The 22,251-nt window shown below is 41.4% G+C and overlaps 1 protein-coding gene across 3 annotated transcripts in view; it reads right to left on the bottom strand.

The window, feature by feature from the left end:
* Nucleotides 1–21,707, bottom strand: part of COL22A1 (collagen type XXII alpha 1 chain) — a 225,103-nt gene extending 203,396 nt beyond the window's left edge. For all 3 annotated transcript variants that reach the window (XR_014229069.1, XR_014229070.1, XM_082320514.1), the window contains exons 1-3: nucleotides 21,640–21,707; nucleotides 6,049–6,207; nucleotides 960–1,526 (exon numbers count right to left, since the gene is read on the bottom strand). Coding sequence is in view for 1 of the 3 variants with exons in the window: in XM_082320514.1 (XP_082176640.1) it covers nucleotides 960–1,526; nucleotides 6,049–6,139 (658 nt within the window). In the remaining 2 variants the exon portion in view is untranslated. The remainder of the gene's footprint in view (nucleotides 1–959; nucleotides 1,527–6,048; nucleotides 6,208–21,639) is intronic.
* Between the last annotated feature and the right edge of the window lie 544 nt (nucleotides 21,708–22,251).

Here is a 22,251-nt window from a genome sequence, read left to right as displayed (position 1 = left end):
CTATTCTATTCTATTCTATTCTATTCTATTCTATTCTATTCTATTCTATTCTATTCTGACAGTAACACAAGGTCCTGGCCTGCAGACCTGGTCATTTTAACACTGCAACATGTTACAGTGCGGAGTCATCTGTTGTCTTTCAAGTTCAGACCTAGGAACCAGAGCAGTGTCTCATTATTTTGACCCATAGAACTCACAGTAACCACAACACACACTGCAAAAAGCAGCAAAACCAGGTAACTTTTATGTATTCACCAAGAACGAGAGAGTGATTTTTCACTGGGGGAAGGAGAAAGGGATATGTGATTGCTGGTCCCATTAAAGAGCTAGGAGATACCAGCCATGATGCCATTACAGTCCTCTTCACCAGGGTGCTGGAAGTTCAAAGACAATTTATTCTGTGTGAATTTCACACACTGTTCTCCATTAAAAGTCATTGAAAACATCACCAAGGTTTATGTGGTTGATAGCCAGAGCACTACTGAACACCAATTGTCAGTAGATCTGGGATGCTGAAAGGCAGAGAAGCACAAGAATCCTTTTGCAGCATCCATAGCACTCTTTACACATTCTGATGCCAGAAAATAAGGGGAAATAAATAAAATTCTGGGTATAAATATGATGTCACCCTTCATATTCAGTAGTCCAAAATATTATAAAATAACTGAACTATATCAGAACCAAAAGGGAGTTCACTTTTTGGTCTCTAGTAGACCATTAGAAGCTGAACTATAGTTAGTGTTGACTTGGGCAGAAGAACCCAGAAGTGATCACTTCATAACACTCCAGGCTGTAAAATGACTTCTTACAGAGTGGAACAGAGTGGAAGACACTGAAATAAAGAATTATCAGCATAGAATTATAAGCATGAAAGAAAACAGTCACAGCTTTTCATACCTATATGCTAACTGAACCTATTATAATTCTAATTCTGTAGAAGAACTGGGAGTTCTACTTACTTTCACAGAGACGTCTTCTCAGCTTCCCCCGAATTTTATCGATGGCATTGTAATCAGAGACATGAAACACATGAGCAGACTTGGGTTCTGAAGCAATCTCATCGAGTTCCTCTTTTAAGGCTTCGCCAACACCCACAGCAAAGATCCTAATCCCGGCCTGATGGGCTGCAGTGGCTGGATCCAAGACATAATCCTGGCTCCTTCCATCAGTCAGAAGAATAGCCACTTTTTTAACAGTTCGATCACTAAGTCTCCCACCAGCTTCTTTGGAAAAACTGTAGGTGTTGATGTACCTGAGAGCATCTCCAGTGTTCGTATTACCCCCGTAATACTTAATTTTTCGTGCAGCCTCTTTGATTTCCTCACGGGTTTTGTACTTTCCCAGGTCAAACTCTGTGGTTGGATGATCACTGTATCGCACCACACCTACACGGGTTTTGTCTGGGCCAATCTCAAAAGTTTCCACCAAATTAGACACCCACTGTCGAACTTTCTCAAAATCTTCTTTTCCGACACTGGAAGAGGCATCCAAGATGAAGACAAGGTCATAGTGAACATTCTTGCAACCTGCAAGAGTGGCAGAAAGTATCACTAAAGGAAACTGAAAGAGGAGTATCAGACATACTAAATATTCCCAAGGCATAGCTCTCTAGGGAGCAATTTCGAGGAGGCAGCAAACCCTCTCCCTATCCTGCAGAGAAAGTGCAGATTCTCAGCCTTTCTTCCTTGTGATTCACCTCATCTGTTTCAGGACACCTACAGTAGCACACACTTCACTTTGAAATGCAAACCCTTTCTCTTCCTGCACTACTAACTGCCTCTGCTCAATCTTTCACCTACACCACCTGCATGCATATGAAGCTATTTTTCTCAAACTTCATTGCAGTGCCTTTGCTCAGGTAATGCTCTAAAATGACCTTGTCAGATCAAGAGACCTGCTCTGACCTTGCCTATACCAATCCTGACCATGAGTAGTGAAGCTTTCATGTTCCTTCTTGCATTAACATTATGATTTATTTATGCCTAGCTAGAAGCAGTTCTTTTGCTCAGCATCATATCTTGGTGAAGCAAGTTTATAACAAGATTATTTTGATTTTGAGGCTCTCTGCCATTGACTATTGACTAAAGGATGACTCACTGAATACTGGGATGGCTTCCTTGACAACAAAGGGCAGTTGCTTTGTAAAGGAAAAGTTCACTTATCCCCACAACCACCCTTTTCTAATCTGAGGCCTGTGTAATCCAGAAAGCAAATGTATTTTAATTGAAGCTTGCTTGCCTTATGAAGCCAGACTGGTCATATATTTGTCTGCTGCTTGCCAAGGAAGTAGATCTCCCAGGAGATGTTTTCTAGCTTTTTCTGAATATATGCAAGCCAAGACGCAGTATATTCATAAATGTTCCACAGATGTCAAAGTTTTATCAACATACTGCCCCAACTGGACAAAATGTGTATATATATATATACATATGTTTATTTAACTCACTATTATAGACCATAGTCCCTAATGAATTATGAGTTTCAAGATTGAAAGCTGCTCTACAAAGTCAATTTATCTATGATCACAACCACCAACCACTGTTTCTCCAGTAGTTCTTGTCTCACATCGTCTCACAAAGTACAACTGCTTGTTTGAACCAATGGTAAAAAACTAATTTGACCAATCATGTGGAGAACAAAGCACATACGATACAAAACAGAGAGCTGGTCCATACCAGTGCCCGTGCCACTTTATTTCTCTCAGAGTAACAGAGCTCTTCTGTGTCCCACTGAACTGGAGATGTTATATCTGTCTCCTAAACTGTTGGCAATTGCCTTTAAACACTGTTGCTTTACCAGGATCTGAGCTGGTAGCCCACATGTACCCACACCCACTGAGAGCAGATCTGTTCTGTTGACTCCTGTTTCACTGCAGGACCCTGACTCCCCCAACTGTTTCCACTACAACCATGTTAATAAGCTCCTCTGGGCTCTGGCCTGGACTGACCAAGCTACCTCCCTTGGTCAGAAAATCTGAGAGTATTTCTGAGAATACATAACTCCAGGGTATGCCCACTGAGGACAGTTTAACTCTCCATACATTACAAAGTGACATTCCAGCTGTACTTTTTGCATATTTTCACATGAAACTAGTTGTTTCAGCCATGTCCCAGCAACTAAATGTCCATCAGTGACTAAGACCTTGGACCTGCCTCACCTCAGTGGACTTGCCTGGAGAATGGCTGACCCTGGCTGCTGTCTTTAGACCTGATCCAGACCTTGACTTACTGACTCATGTTCCTGGCTTGATCTTGGATCTGCTTCATCACTATGAGGTTGTCTGGGAATTTGGATTGCTTATTGAGCCTGGCTGCCATCCCCCAGCCTTCCCTGCTCTCTGGCTTGGGGTGGTAGGACAGGCTGTGGCTGGTGAGACCCTGTCCTGTCAGCCCAGGGAGACCCCCAGATCCTGGCTCCCCATCTCTTAGGAAGTAGTCTGTCCTGCTGCACTCCTGACCAGACCTAAAGCACTGACGTAAATACACCCAATGTGGATGTTAGCTGAGGACTAGGATGTTTTCCCCTGGAACAGACCAAGGAGCATGGAGGCATCATACACAGTTCATCCAGTCAAGCACTTGCTTGACAGCAAGCTCACTGAACAGAAATATGAATCATGCTACCCAAAGGTGGGGGGAATGATGCTGTTGCCATATTTCCTCACTGAGTTCCAGCATTTGAGCCTACAGGAAGGTCACAAAGTCTTCTCCCACACCAAATTTGACCTTATGGTTCATAAATTAGCTCTGGTGCTTTTGATCATCCTGGGGCTGTGCACCTGCCCTGAAGAGGACAGGAATCCCAGAACAGCCCACTGCACTGCAAAGGAGAGTGCGGGTGGCTCAGCCACATGAAGAAGACTTGCATTCAAATAAGAGTAAAAGCATTATAGGTAGGCATTGTAATGCTGTCAGGCAGTGCTCATGGTATTGCATGATGGCCGTGAGGGTGGTTGAATACACAGCCGGTGTGCTGCGAGTGACGATGAAAAATGAGCATCATCTGTTGCTGCGTTAATTTCCATAGCAGGGTACATCCCAGAGACCTGATGCAAGCGCTGCTGTTCCTTCAGTGTCTACGGGAACAACCTATGGACATAGGATTGGGATCACATTGGGAGCAACCCATCCACACGTGATCACGTTGGAAACAACCTGTCTGCATTGGATCATGTTCTGTGACGGCATTTTGTCAGTGAGGGAACACTTGTCTCTAACCACAGAGCAAGAAAGGTCTGGCTGGAAACACACAGTAACTCTCTCAAAGGTAATGAGAGTGTGGAGCTGACTGAATATATCATTTTGTATTATCAGATATAAGATACATTACGTCTGTGTATATCGGCTAGACTGCCAAGTGTAGTTCTGATTGACTTTTGCAGAATATAAAGGATATAATATATAACAGTAAAGGGTAAGGAAGAAATCTCCACTCTGCCCCCCAATTCATTATTATATTAATCTATTCTGTCTAAAAGAATATTAATTAAGTGAGACTAACCAGGGAACATAAAGGTTTAAGTACAAAACCCACAAGGTACAGACCTTCCTGTTGCTTATTTTAGTGACTCTCAGCAGGGGAGATGACTGCAATTAAAAAAACAAACAGAACAGACAGAATGAATCCTGTTGGTGTTGAAGGGCAATGAGCCTTAAAACAAGGGGGGGCTTAAGGTTTAAAAAGTGATGCCTATTGAGGCAGTATGTAGAGGAGAAAAAGATGGTCTTTCAGGATCATTTTCTTAGAGTCAGTGATTCTTTGCTTAAAGACCTGATGGCACTGAGATGAAATGCTGCAGAAAAGCTTTTAGTAAATATTAATCTGCATTTTTAACATAGTAATGTCCACTTCTGGACAAAATTGATTGTTTTCCAAGAACGCTATAATAATATTGTTTACTGGCAGAAACAGTTCATGTTAAGGGAATATGGGAGATAATTCATAGAAAGTGAACTTTCAGTTCTCTAATTACAGGAATACTCTCTGGAAGCATAATTCCAGGAGTTGTATTCATCCTCTCAGACACTGAGTCAACTCTTTTGCAATATTGCCATTAAAAATAGTTCACAAACAAGCCATAAGCGCAAAATTATTTAAAGTAATCACAGAATGAACATGTAAATGGTACCACCATACCCTTCCTGTGACTGATCCACAGGCAGAAAAAAAGATGAGGTTTCGCTTTGTTTTGTTACTAAGTGCTTATTCCTGTTAAACTTCACTCAAAAGCCTTATACAGATCACATAGCAAAACTGTAAAGCAGCTATTGCTTAGACTGAGAGAAGATCTAAAAAATCTTTTTCTTTCTTATAAATTACCCAACGCTACAGAATAGCATCTTTCCTAGAAAGAGACAGAAAGCCTCCATCTTAAAGTACCTTTGGGCTTTTATACCAATAAACTGCATAGGTCTACAACTGTTTGCTGTCCCTGAGGTATAGCATCATTCACAGCCAGATAACTCGACTCTTCCTGCTCCCCCCCAAAAAACAACGTGTCCTTGGCAAGACTGCCTATAGGAACAGTCCCTCAGCTGCACCATCCTCTAATGCATTCAGTGGCATTTGGGAGACAGTGCTCATCAGCGCAGGCCAAAAGCCATGCCAGGGACCATGCTAGCAACTAGGCAGTATGAACCAAGACAGGCTATGAACAGTGCCCTGGCCCTCTTTAGCTGACTAGGAAAGTCCTAGCCAGACAGAAGATTCACCAGATCTAATCTGAAACCCACTGAAGGCAATGGAAGAAGTGATCTCCATGCCAGCATGGGAGAGATGAAGCATATCCAGAGTAAACTGCATGCTGCTCCCCTTGCTCTGGGTAGCTGAGCTAACCTTTCTAAGCCTGCAGCAGAACCAGGGACCCTAGGTAAATCATAACCTTGATCCCTGAGCTATCTCCAACCCTGAGGTCTATTTTATGTCTTTTCAGCAGTAAATGTCTTGCTTGGGTTTTATATTGTTTTCTTCTCAGCAACGATAGCTTCTCAGCCATGTAAAAGCCCCAGCAGCTACTTAGCATGAGGCAGCAAGCTGAACAGTGCGTACCTGCTCTCTGTGCCTCAATTCTCTCCCCGCTGAACACGCATGTGAGAAGAACGAGGAGATGGGGCACGCGGCATCTTCCCATTACGGACATATCTCCTTTCTCACATCCGCTTGTCTTTTTGCCGTGGTGAGAAGCTTGCTAGAAATCCAGTCCGTAGCCTAAAATAAAGAGCAAGTGTTATCTCATAGAAGCACAAACAGAAGTAATGATGCAAGTCCTGAGAGCAAAGTTTTGGGGAGTTGTCTCTTCTGCCTGTCATTTTACTTGACTAGGCACAAACTGCTCAGACAAAGAGGCAGGAGTTCACCTACTTTTCAAAAGCTATAGCCTTTCACTGGCTCTATTCAGTGTTCAGCAGCCTGAATGGAAAAAGGAGAGAGATTACCAGATTATTATACTTTAATTGAGCCCACTGCCAACTACACAATCAATGCACTGGAGTGGAAACCATTCCTGACCCGGCTGTCCCACACATTCATCATTAGGAGATACACAACGCAGAGCCGAGATACAAACCACTGCAAATCTCACACAACCGGTTGCCACTTCACCCACTGCTGCTTTCAGTTCCTGAGCCTCAGAAACGGCAAATGCTAAAAATACGTGGCTGTTGTCATATACGTATTTGTAGCCGTCAGTCCTTCTCTATAGGAGTAACTCAGCAGCTTCAAAACACATCTTTTAACTGTTTGGTTTAAAGGAGTGCAAAAGCTCAAGTGGATGATCTTCAGTTTAAGGTCATTGGTTTGAATTTACCTTGACTGAGGCCCCTGAAGTCAGCTGGCACTGTAACAAGCCAGGCAAAGTGGCTGGGATGTTAAAAGTCTAGCTATGTTTTCTAACACTAGATCAACACTTTTTTTTTTAATGTTATGATTTACTTATTGCTGTTGTTTTATTATTTTTTATTAGATCATAAAATCATTGCAGTCCTATCTACTGTGTACACACACACAGGAGAAAGCAGTTTCCACTCTGTAGCTCTTACTGCCTAAGGAATGATTTTGGAAAACTTTCTCCCAGCTCCTGAATCCATCTTTTCCTCTTTAATGCAGAGATTTCTTTGTCCATTTTCTTAGGGAATTTCTGCTTTCTCTGTCTTTTAACATGCACATCAGCTTCTCGCTGTTGATAGCTGGGTAAAAGAGGCATGAAGGGGACACTTCATGTTGCAGATCATTGCTGCAGGGTCGATTATGCATTTTAGGATCTTTCTTTTCAAAGCAATAGGGTTCTGTGGGAATCACAGATGAAAAGAATGGTGGTGTCAGCATTTGTTCAAAACCAGTGTTGATCAGTCAAATGTTGGGGCTATCTCTATCCTGTATCTCAGAAATAAAGTGTACATCGTCCTGGTTCATGAAATAAAAAAGAGGAAAATCTTATGTAGTTGTTGAGGCGTAGCTGTAAATCCTTATTCCCAGGACAAAATACAGGCTCCTATATTTTCAAAAGTCCGTACCATATGCAGACAAGGAGAAAAGCAATACATCTATAATGAACCCTGCATCTTGCAAATAAAATTTGGAAGTATCTGCCAGCAGTGGAACATAAATGAAAGAAAGAATTAAAAAAAAAAAAAAAAAGAAAAGAAAAGAAAACAAAGCATGCCTATTCAAGTACCACCCCTAAATCCAAAGGGCGCAAGCAGGTGCTGTAGTTTACACCTCAGCCAGACGGTGTCCCTCCGAGACAGCGAGGTGCTCAGGTTTGAGCGAGCTGGAAAAGGTTACAGGGTAAAAAGGGCATGAAAATATCACCGTGCCCTACAGTAGTTAGAATTTCCTTTTAAATAAGTACATTACTGAAATACCGATCAGGCAGCCGCCTGCAGAGGGATCAAGACAAACATGACTTAAAATAGCTACGGCAGCCTTCAGCCTAAGGTTTTTCCTCCCGTGTATTTTTTAGGAAGCATTGTTTTCTGGCACTAGTGATGGAAGAGCAGGTTAGGAGCAGCAGCAAGAGATGGGAAACCAGATCTGCTGTGCGGCGTTCTGCACTTCCAGTGCTTAGAGCTCAAAACGTCCTTTCTCTGTGTCTGGGCTTGCATGGCTGCAAAGTTTTATAAATACATTATTAAAAACAGTCTTTGCCAGCTGCTAACCCACATGAGGCCAGGATAAAAGGAGCAGAGCACCAGCTGGTGTCAGTCAGCAGAACGGCGGCGGGATGGACCGACGCTGGCTCGACAGGCAGCAGACACGGCGTGACGGGGAGCTTGGTGGACGTGGCTCACTTGGTACACGCGTGACTTCTGCCCCAGCAGAAGGACTACCTACATGACCAGGTCTGAGAGCTGCGGCTCTAAGGTGTCATTCCTCTCCACTCTTTGCCAAAACACTTCAAGAGCTCATCGCTGCGTTATGATGCTGAAAGGTGTCTCAGAACAGTCATTTAGGCTAAAAATAGTGGGGAAAAAAAACCCAAAACAAATCAGAACATCTGCTTAAAAATCTATAATCATAACCTGTGGTGGATTTAATATACATTTGTGGTTCGATATTATTCTTGCATTCATGCCAAAATACATCATTTTATCCATTTTTTATAGCATGAAGAATTGAACCAAGTCTCTTAACTTGCAACTACTTTAAGTATGGATATATCAGTGAGAGAAAATTGCCCCATTCACATCAAGAGGACTCATATCATGGCAAGGAAGTCTTCAGGGGTATTAGAAGAAAGGTTGGAGATAAAGCATTTTTAGTGATGGGTTTTCCACACTGGTTTCTTTCCCATCTCAGTCTGTCACTGTGAGACTGAGCCCAGTTTGAGATTACAGCAACTGATCAACATTTATTTCCCCTTCCAGGAGAAAGGGTTGAAAAGGAGCCAAAAGTGGGACAGTTTAGGCTTCAGAGTGATCCAAGAATAAGGAATTCTGTTTAGTTTACACTATTTCCAAATGGCCAACATGGATTTTTTTATTGCCATTATTTTTAGTTTAGCCTATCATGTGGGGCTAATTTTCCTCAAAGTGCCCTAAGTCAATGTACATCCTTTAAAAATACCTTCTTTTTTATCTCACAAATATCACTTTGGGATTCCCTTGTGACAGGTTTAGATGTATTAAGTGATACTGCAAAAAGAACTGACAAATCCTATCACGTCCAAGTTTATTACCAAACTGAGGACTCTGTGTCTGAGGCCCTGTTTTTAATAGTTTAATGGGAAAAAAAGAAGTGAATAATTCTGGCTACATGCAAACATGATGTGGGAATGGCATCCAAGCTGAAAAGTGTGCTGGTAAATGTTAAAGTGAGCTCTCTATACTTAAAATACAGGCATAATACTAAGCTATTCATACCACCTCACAGCTGAACAAACAATATGCAGAAGATAGACACAAGCTCTGTATAACCTTCAGCTTCAGTATGGCTTTTTCAGGGGGGCTGGTATAGAGTTTTAGGTCAGTTAGCATCCATGATAAGGCCTCTCTACTTTTGAACAATAAGTAAACACTCTTTGGGAAATGTACACTCACAACAAGCAGCATTAATAAAAGAGCTGAAGGAGAACTGGGTCTTCTCATCTCAAACGTATTTTAATATTTTGCTCACTGTTGGGCTTCCCTTGCACTCCTGAATTCTAAGGGATGCTGCTTTGTCTTCTCAAGCTTTATCCCTTGAGGCTGAGAACAGAGCTAGGGCTCTGCTTTCCAAAGAATCACATACATATCCAGAACAGAACCGCATAGCTGGGCTGCATTTTATCATGGGGTTTATTCCTGATTGAACCAAAGTCAAAGAATATCAGTTTCTTTAGAAAATGAAACCCCTGTCCATTGTGAATAAGATGATGGTGTTTTCTGTCTTGCTTTCTGCCTTCGTCCTGCCGGAGCCTGATCCTGAAGGGACATATAGTGACTTTGTTCTAACCTTGCTTGTCAGATAATGCTGTCACATCATTGTAATTCAGGGGACAAGGAGGAAAAACTTGTATGAAAGAATAGAAGCAAAACTGTTGAGAAATGGCATCTTGAAAAAATAAAGGGAACAAGAAGGGGCAGATACAAAGAATGTGACAGAGAAGAAAACTTCACGGCATTTCTAGAACCAGCAATTTAAGCACAAGCACTGGATATTCCCTGTATCAGCCTCTCCACAGACTACTCTTCTGTCCTGGTTTGAGAGATGTCACCAACAGCAAAAACTATGTGAGTTAGAGATGGAAAAAAACAGAACACTTTCTGTGATTTCTTTCATCCTTCAGAGGAGTGATTCAGTCACAAATATTAATAAAACAAAACAAAACAAAACAAAACAAAACTGGAGTCAATAGTAAGATGAGCATTTCAGGAGCATGATTTAATAAAACTGCTTCTACCTCATGTGAGCAAAAGTTCAAAGACCCTACAGGGACAGTACAAAGATCAGTGATTCAAGGCTGAATGTAAAAAGAATGTCCAGTTATGGACTTCAGTCTGCTCATTAACATACCTGAGCTTTTACTTACCTTTTACTAAATTATACCACTGAACTGTTCATCTTACTGCAAAATTCAAGAGGGGCTGATACTATTATTGTGCTTAATTTCATCCATTTGTCTGCTGCCACTGAACATCACTGTATGCCATGTAAATGTTCTAACTATGCTGGCATTCTTAATGTGATTTTAAATGTCTTTGGTATGCTCCTCTGAAGAAGAGGTTGGCCTGGAGTGAAAAAGACAGTGTCCAATTATACAGCTTTACACACACACACAAAAACAAAAAAAGAAAAACAAACAAACAAAAAAACCCAGAACACTAATACATCTGACATCCTAGTGGAGTCAGCTTGTTCATCATGCCTCTTCCAACTACTGAACTAAGCAATTTAATTATCTAAATTATTGCTGATATGAGCAGGAAGCCAACCATATAAAAGAGAGATGGGACTTTCTTCCCCCTTATCAGCCCATGTGGTCGTATATCTTTGTTCGATGCTTTTTAAAGAAATCATCCAATGACATTTCTGGAAGATATGCATCTTCCCAGGCCTGATCCAAAGCCAACTGTAGTTAATGAAAAGAGGGCCATTGATTTCAGCGGGCATTATTTCAAAACCCATGTGAATAATAGAGCAGAAAATTCTCTGCTAACACCAGAGTTGTTCCTGAGGTACTTTGTTCAACTACAACTGATCCAAAGTCTGCTGAAATCAAGAACACTTTCAGCAGCTCCACAGTATGTCAGATGGGGACATTCACGCACCCTGCTAGCGAACAGCTCTCCAACATCTGCTCTAAGTGCCGGTGAGGCCGCAGGGGCTGAGACATTTCTTCTTCTTTTGCAATATCACATCTCAAGAGCAACTTCTACCCCAATCCCTAAAAAACTGATCAGACGCAGAGAGAAGGTTAGCATGAATGCTAGCCAAAGTGATCTGTCAGCTTTATAGGAGATGAAATAGGGTGGTGGGAAAGATCAGCAGACCATTCAAACCCATCAATTTGTTTGCCTTAGCTGAACTCTATTACTGCCCTGAAGTACTTGGTGCTGGAACTACCAGGGCCCATGAATGATTAATATTGCTGCAATTGGAAATAAGTTTGATTGTGCAAGAAAAAGTCCATGCTGAACAATTAGGAGGGGAAAAATAATAAATAGCTGTTTCCTAAGTGTCAGGTATCTGTCCAGGAGACAGAACAAGACAGGAATCAAATGGGAAAAAATATCATACAGAGGAGAGTGAGTAACCAAGAGTCTTAGAGGGCCATAGAGCATACTCCAAGGGGGACTGGATTAACTCAGCATGGGCATTTCCTAGTTGATGCGTGCTCCACTTTGCAGCCTTAGAAACGTTCTTTTAACCTCTGTGGTGTTGCACGCTCACGCACAAGGAAACTCGAGAGAAGGTCAGAATTAGAATTCAGCCACTCCTGACTCCTTAACCTATGCTTGGATCATGCATCCCTCAAATTGACCCCTTTGTAAATGCATCTACCACAGATGCGTCAAAACAAGCTCTTACTGGTTGCCTGCCAAATCGCTGCAATTCTAAAATACCCTCAGTGCTAGACGAGGACTTTGCAATGTATTTTTGCCTGCTGCAGCCACACAGTGTCTGCAGGCTAAAACCTTGATGCAATACCCCCAAGTATAACGTTTCAGTGATTTTTCCAGAGGAAGCAACTCCAGATTTAAATTGTACTCTTGCATGTCAAGCTTCGAAATCTTTCTGCTGATTGAATAAGAAAACCTGAATCTAACCTGCAATAAAAAGTCTCTATGATAGAATCTCCCAAATCTTACAGTCTGTGATTAGGGTACTACCAAATCCATACCACCATTGCCAAATTAATTTTGTTACCTCTCCTATAAATAGGTTGTACTCACATGGTGGGACCGGTCACGTGCTGTGTCTACATCCTTGCTCCCTGATGGGACAAGACATAGGTGCACTGCGTTCTGCTGTGCCAAGGAGAACAGATGCCACAAAGTGATGTTCAGACTTTTTAGATCTGGCCAAATGGCTAAAGCAAGTCGTAAGGGCATGCCACAGAGTGCAACTGTCTCTTGGTCTCCCAACATAACTTACCAGGAGCTAGAAACAAGCTACATCCCTTGCTCGTGTGGAAAAATCACATTCTCAAGCGATGTTTGAGAAAGTTACACCCAGCAGTTCTTTGGGTTTGGCATCATCAACCAGTCTGTAAGGAAAACCCATACTGTACCACATGAACACATGTGTTTATTGACCAGCCAAGTGGTAACCCTGTCTCACTTCAGCTAACAAGGAGTTTGAATTTCAAAAGAAATTCTACATCTCAGATACTGGGTCTGTATAAAACACTATTCCATAAGCATCTCCGTTAACCTGACTGAAATAATTATCAAGGAAAAGACTCACAGGAAGCGTCTCAGAATGTCTGTGGGGCCCAAAGGATTGGGAGAGCTCATAACAGGAAACTTTGCCCATCTGATTTGGGAAAACAATGCCTGGAAAGCAGGGTTTGCCCAAGAACTAAGTGCCAGCACCTGTAGTACTCATACTGAGAGCTTCTTTCCCCAGGTTTATTTATGAGCTGACAAAAGCAAGAAGAATATCTTGAACTTGAAACTGAAGCATCGGTTCGATACTTCTAGATGCATTTTTCTTTATAGTAAAGTAGCCTCTCAGTGCTGCATTTTGTTGGAATCAATTTTTTCCCCTTATTTTTTACTTACTTTCCTTTGGAAAGCACTAGCCTGAACCTCTTTAGCATGGATCAGGGAATAAGGAACAGAACAGGAGACTCAGAGGCCAGTTAACTTTTCATAATCTTATATGGGAACTATCCTTTCCTATCCCCGAAATATCCCCAAATATATAATTTGAATCACCTAGATTGCAAGTGATTTACACAGCACATTAGCACGTTATGCTTCTGTAGTGGCTCATCCATTGGGGCACAAATGTATTTGAATCCTGCGGATATTAATACAATGAAATGATTAGATACATAATAATTTATGAATGGTGATGGACTTACTAGGGGGGAACACACACTCCAAACTACATGACTCAATAGCAGCTGCACAGCTCACCCATCCCAATAATGACTCTATCGCACCCTGGTTAAGTTCGAAAACTTTGTCCATACTCCCTTGCCTACTTGTTCTAAACTTAACACAACTCTGAAAAGTCTCTCATGTTGTCACTGAAGCAGGGTTTGCAGCATACATATGTCCTAGAACTAGAAAGTCCACCACCTGCATGTAATACAAGGCACACTGGCTATTTAGGGTAATAGATAACATTATTCACTGGCCATCATGGGAAGAGGAGCCCAATTCATACATTTAAAGTAACAGCCACTGCTGGCCGCAGGATGTCCAGATTAATGAGGAGTGATGTAAGCAAGACAAAGATAAAAATGATGTCCACAGAGGTAGCAAACAGTTCAAACTGTAGGAAAAGCTTGCTGTAGACTGGAAAATCCTGAGATTTGTCCTCAGTACTACATGCTTAGACTGTCCTTACTGCTGTATGTGCGGAGCGTGTTGATTTATTACAGGGTCACAGAACACCAGCCCTTTGGCCTAAGCCCTATACCTGTACGGGGAAAGTCCCACAAATCCCATTTCCTCTCAAGCAGAGGCAGAGCTGTTCCAGCTTACATTAACTATTAGGAAGAAGCCTTTAACATTGAGCCCCTTGAGGCTATTCAATATGAGAGTGCTTTGCTCTTACAGGGCCCATTTCCTGCTTTTTATATCCTCATGGAAGTTCTTCCAGCTCTTGGAATGAAACTTAATATTTTCTTTTTTAGTACAGTAGAGGATTATGTCAGTAAAAAGACCCATATGTCATGGCTTTATATAGTCAGCTAGCAGAGCTGGAGCGAGGAATTGGGATGGGGTAACAGCCTAAATCCGTTTGGAAAATAGGCAACATACTTTCTAACAAAGTGGAACATGGTGAACGCATTTCCCAGAACTCCTATTGGGGCCAATGAAAGGAAGAATTGCTTTGGATTCCTTGCTCTGTGCCTTATAATAATGGCCTGGATAAGGTTTACCAGAATCCCTAGAAGCTCCAGAAATGAGCTCATACCAATTGTCTGTCAGTCTCAGGGTTATTAACAGGGCTATGCTAATTTGAAATGTACCATGCAGTCACCCGCCACTTCCCCAACACTTCTGCTGAACTGTCCAAATTTCCCCCATACAGGAACATCGGTGCCTCCTACTTGCACTATGTGGGTGAATTTCTCCTTCGTGTGTTCCAACAAGTCGATGGCCATCTAATGTCATGAAAGTTTGTTCAGAAACAACTACATTTGATTAAGAGATTTAGCATAGCAAAGCCTTTCCATGGTCTAATTTCCATGGTCTTGGCCTTTGTAATGAAACCCAGAACTCTACTGCGGACACCAATGCACCAGCAAAAGTGAAAGATCTATGAAGAAAGTCCATAAAAACAAGAGATACTTGTTACTTGGGGAGGTGCAGATAGCAGGGTTACATCCTCACCCTTGCCCCTTTCTGCAGCTTTCCCTCTTCACCCAGCACTTGCAGGAGGCATTGTCCCCTGTGCAGTATCCACTGCCTGAAATCCACCCAAGCTGAATATCTCCATGCTTTGGTCTACTGAGAACAAGCATTGCCTCTTCTCTTTCAAAACACAAGAAAGAAAAAGGACAGCTGAACAGATATAGGCAGCTTGCAAGCAACCCTTTCCCACCAGGTATTCTAGAAAAAGGCCATTCTTTGTCTCCTTGTTGCAGCAGGGCCCCCGGGGTAGAAAGCAATTCACCGTTAGTTGACATTGCACCATGGCAGCAAAGCATTTTGGGAACTGACCTGAAACACAAAGTGGGACTGGAACTCATGTAGGTTTGCTGCTTTTATTTCTCATAATTGCATAACTCAAATCATTTAAAGAGGAGGCAATTCTGGGAAGACCCAACAACAGAACTCTAAGGTTAGACAACTTAACCAGTTTAGGTGTGCAAAGTGGGGAGGTAGTATTGAGGATCTGAGACTGAAAATCTTGGAAGCAAGTGCCTCAAGTCTTTTTTGGCTCTAACCTCAAATGTTTCTCTCTCCCATGAAAGGAGCTGGGGCTAGGAGGAGAAAGGAGGACTCATCTTCTCTGACCATAGACGTTTGCATTGTGGTTGCCTTCACCATCAACACAGACTCCTTTAAAATAAGAGAAATAAGAAGCACAGCCTTAATGCAGCACCAGCTTAGAGTGAAGACAAGTTGGATAGCATATCCTTGATGTCTCCACCATCTCTGCGCAGCACCTTGCCCACCATCAACGTGGGACTAGCAGGTAAGGGGAATACAGGGGAGTCAAGCAGAAGCAAAGTTTATCCACTGTCACAGAGATCCTAAGTCTGAGACAGAGATAAAACACACTTTATTCCTCTAAATTTCTGAATGTAACACACAGGAAATCACTGCCTGTGAATCCTTCTGTGATCTTGTCATGATCCTGGCGGTGGGACACCTGCAGAAATGTTCTGCCTTGTCACTTTTCTTGGCATTGCTACTTCCAGGGCTATGAGTAAGACAGAAAACAGGAAGCTGATGAAGACGACATTTAAAAGAAGTACAGCAAATAATGGTCTGAAAGCCATAAATTAAATAGGAAAAAAACTGTAGGCAGAGAAAGCATGCAAACTACCCCTATTTTCTACCACTGTCATTTGCATAGAAAGGATAAGAAACCAAAAGTTGTGCTCTACAACCCATACACAGTTCTCACACCAGGCAACTGACAGATGCAGGAGGCCTATCAGTTAGTAGCTGATAAGAAATGTCACTACCAGCTACCCCTGCACAATACCTGGGTCTACCTGTCTGTGCTTAAGGCAAGGGGTGGGACAGTGTCAGGTCAATAATCCTGGCATTGACTGGAAGGGTTTCGAACCATCTCAACTTGCACCCTGTCCCATCCCGTCCACTCTGCTTCCTTCCTTTTAATTCTTCCCACAAGTCTCAGAAACAGCAGCGGTCACTCTGTTGCAGGAAAGAGAAAGCAGAAAGGGAGAGGGCCATGAAAGAAATAAAAGAGTATAAGGAATTACATGGATGAAACACGGAACAACTTCAAACTCAGGTCTTCCTAACATTCTCATTTTTTCATATCTCAAATTTTTGTAATGAACTGTAGGAAGAAGTGTGATATCAAGCTGTCTCAAAAAGACCTGAAACTTAAAAACTTACTTGATTCTCTTTCCTTACCTTTCCAAATGTAATATCCTGAATTTGTACCTTAAAAGAAAAGATAGCTGTTGGGTAGGCAATAGTAGATATCAAAGATTTTATCTGATGGTTGGAGGGAGGATATTTTCAAATGGATAAAGACGCAAAAATTTTTAAAGTTCCCATTACTTCCAAAACTGGTGACAACCTTGCAGACTGAATTGTTATCTCAGGAACAGGGTATTGATCTTTACGTATTGGTCTTTTATGATACTATATCTTTATCCATGTGCTCCGTTCAGGTAGATGGCCAAGGGCTGTGTGATGACATCAGGAAAGCAGTATTTCCTTGAAAACAGAGACAACTGAAAATGAGAGAGCCAGGATCAGATGGCAAGACATATAGTAGTTACCAGGAAAATAATAGCAAATGCAAAACTGGAAACTTTGGTGGAGGAGAAAGGACAGGAAAAAATTGTAGAAATGGAAAAGAGGTACCCACTTACACAGCAGTGCTACAACTTAAATCAAATTACATCTGTGCCTTTCCGGACTTCAGAGATGAATTTAAGATACTGTCTCACACTAGGCTATTTCCTAAGACATTGCAGAGCTTTGGCTGGGATTCATCTCATTTAAGTTTAGATTGTAGGTGTCTAACTAATATTGTATGTGGTTTTATACTTGAGCTCCTCAGGATGAGTCCCCTTTCCAGTTCACAGAGAAAAAAAAAAATAAATCCATAGCCACATTGATTTTATCTCTTTCTAAGGAGAATGAATAAAATATATGAACTACTCACAAGAAGTGCTTATTTTCCCCACACACAATAGAAAGAGCCTAGACAAACAGCTAAGAATTAGATATTGGTATTTCAACAGATATTGATATTTCAACAGATGTCTATCTGGTCAAGGTGACGTAAGAAATTCAGCCAAAAGCAGCAATGGCTAACAGATAGTAATGGTAATAACAGGAAACTTCAGCAAGTTCAGAAGCAGAGGGTGAAATGACGTGAGTACAAAGTCTTTGTCTAATGGGGAACAGAAGAAGCACATCTAGATTTCTAAACAGATACCCCTTCCTGAATGATGAAATTGTCTTAGAAAAGCAAGTTTGGGTAGAAGGACCAAAATGGAGCTAGGAAAAGCAATGTCTTTTTGAACTTTTACACTAGTTTACACAGAGATCTTAAGAACATCCTGTGCAGGATTTAGTCCAGTTTCTGGGTGAATTATAATGGATATGGGAACTAAAACTATGGGGCATTCATGGAATCCTGGATTTCCTAAAGGGTTAAACTTCAGTCTGAGTTTTCTGTTTCCATAAACTGCATCGGATGAAGTCAGACCTGATGTTCAACTGTCCTAAATGCCAGTTGGTAATGTCTCACTGACTCTGCAAGTAGGCTCTGCAAGTAGGCTCAGGAACGTGGAGGCCTGAAGACAGTCCTCACCAGTAAAATAAAGGTTACAAAAAGGCACTAAGTACCTTGGCCTTTTCTACATCTTTTTTCCTACTAGATTTCCTGCCCCACTGAGCAGCAAGCAGGTACTTTGCTTTCCTTTTGATGCCAAGGAAAATGCCAAAGTACTAATACACCACCACGATGGGCAGAGATGTACATGAATTTACCCCATGTGCAGATAAGCAAATATTTCAAACATTTTTGTTCTCTGAAGAGTAACTGTTTTAATCTACCTGTTGCCAATTAAAAAAAAAAAAATTGGGGTGGGATTGTGCTTGTTTTGCTGTTTTGTCTCTGTTAGCAAGACTGACAACCTATTCTTTGTTAAATAAAAACCAGTGTTATAACTCTTGTTTTCCATGGATACATATAAGATCTAATTTAATGTATTAAAGTTTTTCATATTCATGTTGATGTATACGGGGAACAACTCTTATTTATAGATTATTACAGATTAAAGGGATGATTATGTACAGTCTGACATCCTGGCCAACATAAGCCCAAAATTATTCTTAATAATACCAGTATCTCATCTATATCTTGTACAAAAGTTGCAGTACTTTTCCTGTTCTAGAGAGCCATCAATCTTGATTTATGAGACAGAATATTCCTGAACCAGAACTAGAAAGTTTTTCAAGTGCTCAGTTACTGTCACCAGATGTACTTCACCTCTAGAATAAAATAAATGCATTCATGTTCTGTTTGCAGTGTCATGGGTTAATCTGAAACCTTTCCCTGGCTTCTAGGGCCCAGAACAAGGTGCTAGGCTGATGGTTAATGATTAAAGAACTTTAATTTTTTCCGTACTAAGGTAAACATGAAACCCACAATGCTATTAGCTATTCCTTAGCCTGAAAAGAACCCCAAACAGACAAACAAAGAAGAAATGAAATAACACACTAGCTCAGCTACATTAGCAATGTTTCTCTTGTGCCATAAAGAGAACAAAAAAAGAATTCTCAAGATCAACATAGCACCTCGCCTTTTTCTACTCTCTCCAGAAACTCTAAACACTGCTGCTGCTTACCAGTGGCAGCTTAAATGCTTTAGGAGAGAATACAAACACAAGGTGATGCTGAATCCTCAGACTAAGAAAAACTGTGAAACTGTGCACAACTAAACAGTTAAGTACCTCAAGAAGTTCTCCACAAAACGCTGCTGGTAGCCATAGCAACTGCATTCACTGTATTTTTACTAGAAAACATTTTTTAAAGCTACTTAAGAAAGTTCATTTTTCAGCCATTATTTACATATCTAACTTTCAGGCCTTTCGATGCAATCCTGCTCTCCATTCAGCTTCCACCCTTCTGCTTCCACTTGGCATGCATGGCATGTGAGTTGCTGGGGTGACTCCCGAATTCGGGGAAGGAATTTTCTCTCCAAAATTCAGCAGGCTTAAATCTAAACTGCTGAACTGTGGCTTTCATTTCCAGTGAAATGCCATGCCAGCACAAACGCTTACATCTCTCAGGCAAATCGGACATCCAAGGAGAGTTACACTTAAAGCAATAACTGAAGTAAGTCCCGAAACACTATAAAGGGGATGGGAAAAGAAATAATCTTTAAGAACCCTAAACTGTTAGATCTTGAGAAATATCTGCTGTATCAGAATTCTGGTCTTGCTACATTTACTTACTAGGAAGTCCTGTAAAGAAGCAAAACTTCAACACTACTTGGGATGTAAAAGCCTTGGAGAGCCACTATACTTAGTTTGTCTTACATAAATTATGCCTTTCCATCACACAGGCTTCTCTATATGATTGGCATCATACAGTACAATAACTATGTTTGACATTTATCTGTTGAAAGGGATTTCCCCCCCCCACCACGGAAACAGCTGTGTGAGACCAGATGAGAGTGCTGCTGGTTTCCTGTATTCGAATCAACCACCTGAGCAGAAGACTGATGTGGGCTTAACTCTTCTCTCTGGTGCTCCCATCTGCATGAACAATAGCTTTTGACTCTCAAGTCTGAGAGAGAAGTACACTAGCACTTCACATTTGGTCTCCCCTTTGAGAAGACAGAATTTTGTTTCCCTCTGAGGTGTACAAAACAGAGAAAAGACTGAAAGCGCAATGCAAGGTCTTCAGTCTTGACGCAGACCTTCCACTTCAGTCTGTGGCAAAATGTTTGTCGGAGCAAATTGCAAAGCATATCCACTCTCACACCCCCCCCATCTCTTCTCATTGACAATGGACCACTTCATGCTTTTCCACACCACTACATTAGTTTGACGCATTGATTCATTTATTCACATGTAGCAGCTTGGCCCGCAACTTCACTAATTATGAAGAGTTCACCATGAAAAACAAAACAAAACTCACAAAAAAAAATCCTTCATAGCATACTATTAGATTTCTTCTAAAAGCTTTGCTTTGGGAAGCTTTTTATAAAAGCTAGTCCGTTACTTTTGTAAAGCATGCAGTTATATCCACAGAAATGCCACTGGATAGCCATGAGACCAGTGTTTTCCCTGTTTTTGTGTACTTCGTAGGTAAAGTACCTGTAAGGCTGAAAGCATTAAAACACAAAAAACAATGTTAAAAGCCATAACACAGGTTTCAGCATTAAGACTTTTGATGTCTACCTTAAGCTAGAACAAAGATAGCTGCAATTGAGTGTAACAGAAACATTAATTCTTCTGTCACACATTGCTGTGATGTTATCACCAATGTTATTCAACATTCCAATACATTAAAGCATTATGATACCTGGAAAATATTCACAAGTTGTCATCTTGTTCCTAATAACATCCTAGAGGTAAAAAGATTTCTTCCCCACATACCAATGTATAAGAGTGTCAGCTTTATGACTCCTGCCTATGAATTACACCAGGAGGACTCAGTTTCACTGGCAACAGTTCAAGAACAGGAAAGTCAGGACAATGAAACGACTTCAAAGGAACATGAGTTATTGGAAAGATCATGCAAGTGCAGGCTAAGTATTCAACGTTAACATATTGCAGTTTCATCAGATTCCAAATAGCAGGAATCAATTATTTTTTTGTAGCAGCAAATCTGTGGTATCTCAGAGCCTGGCTCCATCCTGATGTGCAGCTGCAACTCTATGTATTAGTGTAAATCAAAAAGAAAAACCAAAACCAAAACCAACAACAAAAAAACGATAAGCCCCAGTGGAATTACACAAGTGCAAAGTATGAATAAAGCTGCACAGACCCTGATGCTGAGGCTGACCCACCTTTCTGCAGAGGACAAGCTCTTAAAATAAATATGTTACCAAAGCATTTAAATCCATTCAACAGTTACTCTAAGATGACTCTTCTACTTAATGAGAGACTTCTCTTCAACCACAAGTTATAAATAGGAGCATTGCCTTTGCATAGTGTGAATCTCACAGAGAAGGGAACATTTCTAGGGGAAATGAAAAGATTTCATCTAGGACTGCATTATATTATTCCATTTCACATCTTAGGATAAGAATGAGAGGAAGCAAAAGTATTTTTCCCACCACGTGGCTCTCAGCCACGTTAAGACCTACCTTATTTCTGAGCTCTGTCCGGCGGCAGAGGAATGCCTTTCTTGCAGGCTACAGCCCTGCAAGTAAACAGGCAGGGACAGGCAGGATGTGGGCAGAACTTGGGATCTACTCTACCCCTCCCAGGGACCAAAGTAGCCTCACAGCCACCACAAATGCAGAAGAGAAGGATGGTAAGGAAGGGCTATCCCTGCCGCGGTGCCTCCCACGATTACTGCTTGGGCAACGGCTGCCCTCGCCTCCCGCCTGGCCCAGGACAACACACGGGCATTGCTTAACAGCCCTTTCATCTGCAGGCCGATACACCAGTTTCTGTGCTGGTCCCAGTATTGGCACTCATGTACTGGGGAATGCACTGGTATTTGCAGATACCCATTTAATTCAGATTGCTGCCTGGCAATCAGAGGTCAGTGGCTTCTAGTCTGTGATTTCAAGCATTTCCTGATGCAATCACCTAGCAAGGATACTGTCAGAAATGTTCTAGCTCACCTGCTTTTGCTGTAGAGAGCGGTCTGAGTGCATTATTTTTTGGTAATTTGTCATATACAAATTTTAAAGAAGATTTAAGTCATAATTTTAAACATACAGATTTTGACAATTATTGAAAGCATTTAA

Source organism: Platalea leucorodia (assembly GCF_965183815.1).
Source record: "Platalea leucorodia genome assembly, chromosome: 1".
NCBI classification, from domain to species: Eukaryota; Metazoa; Chordata; class Aves; order Pelecaniformes; family Threskiornithidae; genus Platalea; species Platalea leucorodia.
The sequence above is the reverse complement of the archived record's forward strand: the minus strand, read 5'-3'. Positions and strand labels throughout refer to the sequence as shown.